The following is a 10,758-nucleotide window of genomic DNA, read 5'->3' as shown; positions in this document are numbered from 1 at the left end:
ATTCGGGGAGGAACGGTGAATGAACGCAATCCGCTGAATGAATATCCCTTCCAAGTCCCCGCGTATCAGCTGATGGACTGGGGTTCAGTCTGACCACAGCCACCCTATGTAAGAGCTAGTGCATCGTGCTCGCAGGAACGCGGGCAAGGTGTCAGAATTAAAACAAATATCTAAGGGATTTTACAGCAGCAGGTTTTGTATAATTCGGAATGCATGCAGTACAATGCGGTTTGCATCAACAGCGATAATGAAATTATTTATAAGAATATAGAAATCATAATCGCACATGGTGTCTGGGAAGAACTGCACTCAAGTGTGGTTCGTCTGCATTATTTCCTTTTTGCAAAAAGGAATATTTACGTATCTTCAGATGCTGCGGGGCTTTGACTGCGATAGGGTGACGTTAAAGACTAAAGGCAGGGGCTTCCCCATACCACAGGCAGATGATAGCCCTAAATCTTCCCAAACCTCAGACAGACAGTCCTGCCGGTATATCCCCCAGTTTGCCAGTTTCCTGAGTGACTAACTGCTGCGTAGGATTAAGCCTTTGATCTGGGAGACGTCAGCGGAGGGTTGGGCGAAGAAATGCTGAATTGAATAAAAAGCCATCTGGGCATGTTACAACAGATCCTTAGCAGCATAGGAGCAGAGGCTGAAGGAGGGACCAGAAAGAAAGAGAGAGAGAGAGAGAGATGAACTAGAAAGATCTACCATCCCAAGTTCTTAGACAAAATTTGCAGTAAAGGGGGAATCAAACAGTGCAGCCGAAATGAGTGGTCAGAACGTCCTGAAGGAAGGGCAGTTGGAGAAGAGGAGCGACGGCTTACTGCAGCTTTGGAAAAGGAAAAGCTGCCTGTTGACGGACGAAGGGCTGTGCATCCACGATCCGAAGGCAAGCCGGTCAAAATGCAAAGTGCTAACCTTTGAAAACATGAAGACGGTAGACTGCGTGGAGAGGAAAGGTAGATACGTCTATTTCACCATCGTGATGGCAGATAACAAGGAAATTGACTTCAGGTGCCTGGAAGACTCGACGTGGAACGCCGAGATCACACTGGGGATGGTGCAGTTTAAGAACCGCCAGGCAATTCAGTCTGTGAAATCTCGACAGCTGACTCACATCTGTACGCCAACAGCAATCAGCACCATGTCCTGATCCAAAGACACCAGGGTGAGTTGGTGGTCAACAGAACGCTTCTTTGTCGCATCACTGCTGCCTTCCCCCCACTCAAGGCTGCATGTTATTTACTAGTGAGCACGCACATGAATGAACAATAACCCGGTTAAATGTCAAGTGAAATTGGATCAACAGGCGATCGACATGCGGAGTAGTCGCTGATAGCTTGCAATGCATTGTTTCTTTCGCCATTTCTGTCACCGAGCAAGTGACTCGCATTGGGCATATACACGATATCGAACAGCTCGCAGTTCTATCAGCTCACTGCATCAACATGAAAGTTTAGTCCAGTAAGCAAATGCCAAGAAATGCCGCGGTGCCTTGTTCTGCTCAGTTCTGGGGTTAGGAAGAGGGGGTGGGATTTCAGAACAATCTCATCCCCGTTATTCTGGTACAAGATTATTTTGCTTAACGGATGAGAACTATTTTAATTGCATTACTTTATAGAAAACTACATGGTTGGGCATTTGCTCCCTCCCACAAGCAGCAATAAATTCCACGGGATGGAATCCTGACGTCCCAGTACAAAAAAAAGTTTTTGAAACTCAGCCACAGGCATTTGAATAGAGTATATTTGTATAAAAGATGCCGTCACCCCATCCCTATGAATGTTAATTAAAAAGTTAATTTTATTTTGAAACTAGATTGGGAATCCAGTAGCTTAACATCATATAGTTGCAAAGTATTAAAATACAGCTACTACGGAGCACATGGGAACATCCTGAGGATGTGAAATGGCACCATATAAATTCAAATGTTTACTCAATACGTTTGTGCAGAACCCTCCTATTTAAACAACACTCTTAAATTCACTAATATAAAGGTTAATATTTTTTAAAAATACTGAACAGAAGAATTTTATACTAGTATGCTAATGTACTTACTATACATACCACACGGGGCTGAGTTCAAAATTCTTATCTCCTTTAATGTTAAAATGAACATTGCGTGAAAACATATTTCAATTGATAGGAAAGCAGTTTCAAATACTATAACTTGTGGAATGGTTCACATACTTTCTGGATCATTTGAATCCATTAACTTAGATCCATCTAACTTTTGCAACAAATAGTACACCTTCCCTAGACTATTCCCATATGCCGGTAATGTTGCTGCAGTGATTGAACACATTAACAATCTGTGGTATTAGATTGTTAAAGGTTTCTTTAACAGAAGATCAGGAAAGCAATTAATAATTACGCTCAATTAACAAGTTCAGATACTGAATTGTAATGTTATGAAGTTAAGTGTGGATGTTACTGGTATAATAGAGACATAAAGTTGTACTGATAAAAAAGCAGAAGATTTACCGTTAAAAACCAGGAGGAGTCAATTGGTGGCTGAATATAAACAACAGGTTCAATTGTTCTAAATAGTGAGTTTATCCCTCTGCAGCACCAAGTCTGCACTATTGTTCCATTACGGCATAAGTCATTCAGTGTCACACCCAAGTGGCTTTTCTTGATATGTGAACTGAGGCAATAGTTCTGTTTACAATTGATGAGAGTTGCATTAGCTCTATTGGGTTAAAATGCATATTGTTGAATGTCATCCAGGTGGTGAGTCTGGAGTGAGCTGCTTTAGGCCTGTGCATTGTGCGCTGGAGGTGCAGTAGGTGTCTAGAGGGATAAAAAAAATCACCTTCAAGCCATTCAGTTGGTGTTTATGTGAGCAGCACAGCCAACACCTGATCCCATTGTTAATATTCAGTGAGGAAGACAAAAGGAAAACCAACTTCCCATTGTTCAAAACTTTTGACAAGGGGAAATCTAGTCCCAAACTGAAGTTGGAAACAAATGAAAAAATCTTCAATTTTAAACAATAAACCACCAGTTATACAACATTTATGTACAATGCAAACTTTAGGATTGTAAGACAACACAGGTTGAATTCAGCACCAACTGGTTTCTTTGTGTAAATTGTGAATGGAATACACACCCATAGTTACATTCTGAAATACTGCTTCAAACCCCTCCCTAGTATTAGATACAACTGACATTAAGTGTCATAATAACAGAGTAATTTTATAACTTTACATCAATTGAAATAAGCTTGGGGGATTTTTATCAGAGAAAATGATTGTCTGTAAAGTTCAGCTGCACAGGAATCTGAAGAGTATCAACCATGATAGTAAGTGGCTTGCCTGGCTGAACATAGAAGTTGGCACTGTTAGTTTTGAGATTATATTTTCAAGTATGAGTCATATTATAATTTCATGAGAAGTGCAGAATGACTTTAAAAAAACATGGCATTATTTTTCTTGGGGCCCAGGTTCTTTGCAGTTTGCTGATACTCCAAGCCATAACCCATCAGGCTGACTGGTTTTAGTATTCAGGCAAAACAAATTAATTCAAACCAGGGAGCAGTGGGAATTAACTTGCCACTTCTGAGACTTGGACAGATTACTCTTTTTCAAGTAAATTTTCAACACTATCATTTTCAATCTCAATTTATGAGTCATTTTTAATGTCACAGTGTTGAATTGGTGGTATAGATTTTCCCTATTCAACATTGTCATTTAAAAAATGAACATTATAAATTGATGATTTTAAATATAAACAAGGTACCACTTGATGTCAAAATCTTTTATCATCAATTTGCAGTAGATAAACATATCTCCAATTATATTTGATTTTTCTAAACATGCTCTTTAGTATATCCAGGATGTCCAATATACAAATCTGATATTTCAGAAGGTAATTTTTGTTAGGACTTTAATTGAAATAGATCTTAATTTGATTTCCAGCATACAATTTACAGTTAATGAAATCTTCCTGTAAATTGTGTTACACTAAACCCCCTGTAATTGTTTTACAAGACAGCATAATACTGTTATGTGAATATCATTAACATTGGTTCCAGATCAATGGAACTGTCGGGTTTTCTAGAATTATCACCAGAAGGTTACATTTTCACTTTTTTTAAAAGCCAGGAATTGCTGTTGAGGTTGCTGGAATGACTGTTACATACATTAATGTAATCTGTGATTTATGACCATAAATTTCATATTCTATGGTTTATTACCAAAAGGGATATTAATTTGTGCTAAAATAAACAAGTTTATAGTTATTAAATTATTACACAGTGAATGTATGAACACATTAAGGATTCATCTCCCAATATTGATAAATAATTTTTTTGGTTATAGGTTATTTGGAACCTTACTTTGCACATTATGCAAACTGAGGTTCCAAATAAATCAGAGGTTCTAATCTAATCTTCAGTTTAAAATCACTATTGTGTATATGGCTTGCAGCATGATATAAAACATGATATAGACATATCTCGATTATTTGAATCCTTTAAATGTTAAATAACACTGAATCAGAAGCTTGGCTTTTAAATACCCATCAATAAAATAAATGTCACTGTCATTCAACACGAGCTTTACATAGTCTAAGAGTGGAATGATGGATGAGGGAAATACAGTAGATTGAATACAACAAACATTTCTATGCTTGATGTGATGTTGGTTGCTCATGTCACTGGATGACAGAATGGGGTTTGAGGGCAAGAAGAGTAAGGAAATTCTATTTCATCATCATATCATTGATTATCTTTGACATGCAGCATTTAAAAATACATTTATTGATGATTTTTTCACAGTGGCTTACCCATCATATATCTGATATGACCAGAGTGTAATGTATCCTAGAAAATACTGTTATATTTGACATATTAATACAGGTATTACAAATCTAAGACTCTTGTTACTGTTTGAGTAAATAAAACCACAAGATGCAATTTCAAAAATTTCAGCAAATATGATGAATCTTTCATTTTGTCTTTTATTTTATTTTTTAACACAGTAAGTAGAACAAATTTAATTGAAACATTAGATTGCAGTGCAGACTTGGAGAAAAATATGCCTTTATTATTCTTTACAAGTAATTTATTACCCTTTCCACACCTAGCAAACAATAATGTAAGTATAATAGCTTATATTCAACTGATTACACATGCATGCAACTTTTGAAAAAAATCTTTGTGCATTAGTATTTTGATATGGCGGAATATTTAAATGTAGGTCAGGTACTTTATTTACTCAAAGGGGGACTGCACCTTTGATAATCACTTGAGAACATGTAGTCTTGCTGGTTAAACATGGTTTGCAGAGAGAGGTCTAACATTGCTGTGATTGAGGAGAAAATGTGCCAGTGGTCTATGAAAGGTAATTAATTGAAGCACATAGGTGAGCAGGTTAAAGGCATAATCTCAGGTTATTGGTTGGCCTATTATATTGGAGGTGGTGGTGAGGGGAATGATTAAATTGGCTGTGAATCTTTGGTTTTCTGCACCCCTGACAGTTATGGATGCTCAATTACTGAATATATTCAATGTTGAAGTTAACATGTTTTTGCCTTTGAGGGAACGAAGGGATACAGAGATCAAGTGGGTAAGAGGGATTGAGGCCTAAGATCAATCATGTTTTTACTGAATGCTGGAGAACCACAGAAAATATATGGTCTGCTATTACTTTTGTTCTGACTGCATTGTAAGTCTGATTAATCAATTTACTTTCACCACTGGTTGTGTTTGGTGCCAGTGAGCTGAAAATATATTAATTCACCACTGGTTACAAGCTGCCCCATCTGTGGAAGAATCTGGGGTTCCCAAATTGGCCTCATTAGCCATCTTGGAATTCACAAAAGCAGAGTGGAAGTAGGACATCCTCAATCCTGAGCGACTGACTAAGAAGAAGAAAGAATTCATCACTTACTTGCAAAGACAAGTTGCAGCTTTGTATTTAAATATGATGATGCAAATTCCATATCTCAACATTATACTTGCCTCAGTGGTATATATCACCTTCAAAATAAGTAACTTTGTATTTTATTGAATTGTGCTTGAATATGCGCTGATTATTTTTAGAACAGACGCTATTCTTTTGCGCTAGGTGATTTCAGCAGTTGTAACTGTGAACAGAATACAATTGTTTTCTGTTGGTAAGGAAAAATGAGTTCAAGTTTGCATTTCAAGAGTGACTTCCCTGTAAGTAGCAGCATGTAAGAGACAGAGATTCTGCAGATGGTGGAATCTGGAGCAACACACACAAAGTGCTGGAGGAACTCAGCAGGTCAGGTGTCAGTCTTGGGCAAGGACAGAATTGGATCTGGCTACAATGGCCGAGTAGCTTCCTACAATTTACCATTGGGGCATGCACGTTAATGATGACTCACCCGGGTGAATTACTGAGGGTTACATTCTGCACATGGGAACATCTTTGAATTGATTCAATGCTACATGAGAGATTGATAGGGGAGATATAAGAAGTGAAGAAAAAATATTAAATCTGGCTATCTGACAGAATGGCTGTGATACTTTCTCATGGTTACATTGAGCTTGTTTATTTTGTTTTCTTTTTCAAAATTATCAGTTTAACATTTAAATGACATGATTTACCTCATTATTTCTTTTTACCCTCTTAAAATCTTGTTTGATGTCTAACTTTTTAAATGTCATTCTTTGTCTCTAGGTATTATCAATATGCAAAAGCAATGAGCAATTCTTGACCTGCAACCAAACAGTGCTGAATGGGACAGGATTAATTATGTGTCTGCAGCCATCACAAGAATATACATCGGTTCAACCAAATGACAATCATGAATCAAAATGGATGTATTTTCATGAGAAGGACTATAATAATTTAGAAAACAGATTCATTATTCACAAGATGCTTCTAAGTCTTAATTTTTTATTTATTAAATGACCAATATTCACTGTAGTGATGACTTCATTAAAGTCACGCATAATACATTGTAAATTACTATGCCTACTTTATTTATTTAGATATAATGTCTTTCCAATGCTTCACATCGTGATTTTACTCTGCCAAATGGGAAATCTTGCAATCTGTACGACAATTTTTTTTGTGTGTTATGCTGTAAATAAAAACAGATGACTATGTACTGAAACTATTTTGTATTTGATGGTATTTAATGAAATGTCTTTAAGAAGAAGGGGATTGACCAAGGCGAATTTTACAGGGAAGCAGAAAGATTTAGGAAAGGAGACAAGATGGAACAACTAGATGTTGTTGAATTTGTTTATTCAAAGATTAAACAGTACAGAAGATTACTAGCCATTTGTAATGGACAGTAATTCCTTAGTTACTGGTGGTCAGCATCTATGGACCTAATAATCCAGTGCAGAATTAGCTTCTCCTCGCCCAAGCCCACAATATGTCTTACAGTGCCTGTCTGAAATTCACCTGACCTGAACTTTTCTGAAGTTAATTGGACTTCCAGTTTCATCCTGTTATTCCAGTAAAAACTGGTTTTCTCCACTTGAATCACTGCACAAAGAAGGTTGTCACCCAATACTGGGTGTAGTTAATGATGGAGCAGCCAGATGTTTGAGAATGGGATATAATCACATGTTTTAGAATAGAGGAAGCAGCTTCTGCAGTGAAAAAGTATTCTGGAAAAAGTGTTAGAAAGGCAATGATAAGGCAATAGATTCTCTGCAGCCAGTACAGCTCAGGACCAATGCAACATTGCACTAGTGTGGTTGATAGATGCTGATTGGTGTTTGAGCGAAGCAGTTGTAGGCAGATTACAGCATGCTCTCCCCAGAGGATGCTAAATCAGTGTACGTAAAAAGTTCAATGTCCTTATGAGGGAACATCATCTTGGTAATGAGGATGAATAGTTTCCACTGTGCAGCAGAAATTGCCAATGCATGCTTTCTTTTAATGTGGCAGAACACACCAGCCACCACACAGTTTTGACAGAGTGTGGTCTTGGTCCAATGGCAAGGAGACCCAAGGAGACTGATGACCAGGCTCTGCTACATGGACAGCGCGCGCGCGCGCACACACACACACACACACACACACACACACACACAAAGTACACACTGACATACTCTAACTAATCACTATGAACACATACATGTGATTTTGCACACACTCTCCATCAGCTCCACTTCCTCAACAACCTTCCCCCACACACACAAACACACCCTAATCTTCTCCTCTCACTCTGTCTCCCCACTGCCTTAGTCCTTGCCATTCTCAGCTCCCCCCAGTTTTTTTCACCTCCTTCTCAGTGTCCCTGACTCTCTCACCTCCCCATTGCTCCCCAATCTCCAGCTGCTTGCTCTTTCTAAGAGTGTGGCCACAAAGTGGCTGCTCTGGCTCATCCTTTTCAGGGATCACTTCCCAACTGCCAATCACCATGCCTCCTGAAGCCTTCAGTCTAGCCTAGAACACCTGAAAGTGAAGGAGAATTTTCATTTGCCCTTCTGGTACTGCCTGATGTCAGCAGACTGCAGTCTCCTGCAGCCATGGGAACATATTTCTTGGGTGCTATCTTCATCCAGCAGCAACAATTACCTTATGCTCTGCTTTCCACATTCCTGGGCCTCTCTTGCATCAGGTCCTTTAAAGCTCCCATGCCTCACCCTCCTATGCTCCTTACCAATACACGTGACCATTTCACTACATGATCATCTCACACCAAGACTGTTGCATGAACTCATTCCATCAACATATTTATTTCATTGGTGTATCTCCTGCTTCTCAATATTCCTCCATGCCTTACTTTACTGAGATCCTGTTGTTGACTTCCTAGACCCACATCTTCAGAAGAGAGCTGCGCAAGACAAAGTTTTGGTTATTACTCAAATTATAATTTGTGCAAAGGAGTGTGCTTTAAAAATCTATTGAAGGAATTCAAGGTCAATGGTTTTGGGATTAGTTGGGTACCAGCAACGACGATCCAAAGCATGGTCCGCGATGCACCAAATAAGCAGTAGATGAAAGCCAGGAGAGAAAGTCAAAAGAAACCACTTATCTTTCATATTTTCTCATGACACAGAAGGAGGCAGTTTGGCCCATTGAGTCAATGCTGGCTCTCAGAGCATTTCCATCAATCCCATGCACCACTTGTTCCCTATAAACTCTTCTCATATTCCCTTGAACTCCAACCTGGTTCTTCTACCACTGAACTACACAAGGGGTAATTTACAGTAGTTAATTAACCCAACAGCATGTCTTTGGGATGTGGAAGAAAACCTGAGCTAGTGGGGGAAATACATATGGTCACAGGGAGAATATACAAATGTCACACAGAAAGAATGGGAGGTCAAAACTGAATAATTCCTGGAACTAAAGACAACAGCTCCACCTGCTATATCACTGACCCCTTCATTACTGCTGAGCATTCTCTGAATTTAAGGATGACACTTGGATAAAGAAATTGGAGAAAGGAAGAAGGAGACAAAGCCTAGCTCAAGGCTTATCCAAGACCTTTCTTCACTCACACCATGTAGTCATTGCACAATTATTCATTAACCAATTTATTGGAGTTTGTTTTAGGAGTAACATCCTCAGGATAATCGGAATGGGTGGATGTGTTAAGATTTCCTTCTCTGACATCTCCTCTTCAATCCCCTGTTGCTCTCGTCTGGTAGATTGTTACCTAAGTCAATCATAGTCAAATATTCTTCTGCTCTGGGCTTTACATCCCACAGTGTCACCTCTGAAATCTGCCAATAATCTGTCCCTTACCTCCTTCAATTTCTCATCCACACATCATTCACTGACATCACCAAAGAAGTGAAGTCAATCTCTATGTGAAAGTTGGTGGCACTTAGTTCTGCTTCAGCATCCCTTGGTTCCTTGGCTGTCTTAGTTAAACTCCAGGAAGCCCAAAGCCTGCCAGATCACTAAGATCTGATCCGTCAATCTGATAGATCACTAAGGTTATTTGCTTCTACCTCTTCAACAGTTGAGGAAAAGCAACATCAGTACAAACCATTTATTGCTGAAAGCCTATCACAATGTTCTAGTGGGCAATCTACCATCTACCAACCTCTTTCAATCTGAGCACATCCTGTTGCTCAGACCCTAAGTTATTATGTCCAATGAGTTGTCAATGTCCCTCACTGAAAGGGACTTCCTTATTTCAATGAGAAATAGATCAGCCCTTATTAGTTTGATACTGGGTAGGCTATTTCCCTTATAAGTTTCCTGACGTGGGCATCCAAACTTCAAGGACCTAGACCTGAGTCAAGAAAGAAATAGTGGGCTGGATTTTGTAGTAGGCAGAGAAACCTCAAGAACAACAGAAATTGTCCAGCCAGGGGTTCTCCCAGTGCTGTACCTGAACACTCACGGTACCCATCTGGGAGTTTGAAGCTCTGTTCATGGCAATATCCCTATCCCTGGTAACACAACTTCCCCCTAGACTATGTCAGCTTCTAGAATTTTGTTAATACTAATGCGGTTCCAAACAGATCATTCTGGGGCTGCTGGATTTCTTCCTGTTGAGGCTGAATAACCCCTTCCTATGATTGCAAGCCCCATTCAAAAAAGGAGAGGGAAACCAGGAAACTACAAACTGGTTAGCCAAACCTCAGTAGTGGGGAAAAGGCAAGAGGTTATTATAAAGGATATCATAACAAGACACTTTGAAAATATGAACAGGATGAGATAAAGTCAACATGGATTTTTGGAAGGGAAATCATGTTTGACAAACCTTGGGAGTTTTTTGAGGATATAATTGGTGGAATAGGTGAGGGAAAACTAATGGAAGTGGTGCACTTGGATTTTCAGAAATACTTTGATAAAGTGACAC

The 10,758-nt window shown here is 39.0% G+C and overlaps 1 protein-coding gene across 1 annotated transcript; it reads left to right on the top strand.

Annotated features, from left to right (window-relative positions):
* The first annotated feature begins 503 nt into the window (after positions 1–503).
* On the top strand, positions 504–7,059 carry LOC127580828 (pleckstrin homology-like domain family A member 2). Its single transcript, XM_052034752.1, has 2 exons — positions 504–1,171; positions 6,654–7,059. Exon 1 carries the CDS (start codon positions 770–772, stop codon positions 1,154–1,156), a length of 387 nt encoding a protein of 128 aa, XP_051890712.1. The 5' UTR covers positions 504–769; the 3' UTR covers positions 1,157–1,171; positions 6,654–7,059.
* The last annotated feature ends 3,699 nt before the right edge of the window (positions 7,060–10,758 follow it).

The sequence above is a fragment of the Pristis pectinata genome, chromosome 20, assembly GCF_009764475.1.
Source record: "Pristis pectinata isolate sPriPec2 chromosome 20, sPriPec2.1.pri, whole genome shotgun sequence".
Classification (NCBI taxonomy): Eukaryota; Metazoa; Chordata; class Chondrichthyes; order Rhinopristiformes; family Pristidae; genus Pristis; species Pristis pectinata.
Note: the sequence above shows the minus strand (reverse complement) of the source record. Positions and strands in the feature narration are given on the sequence as shown.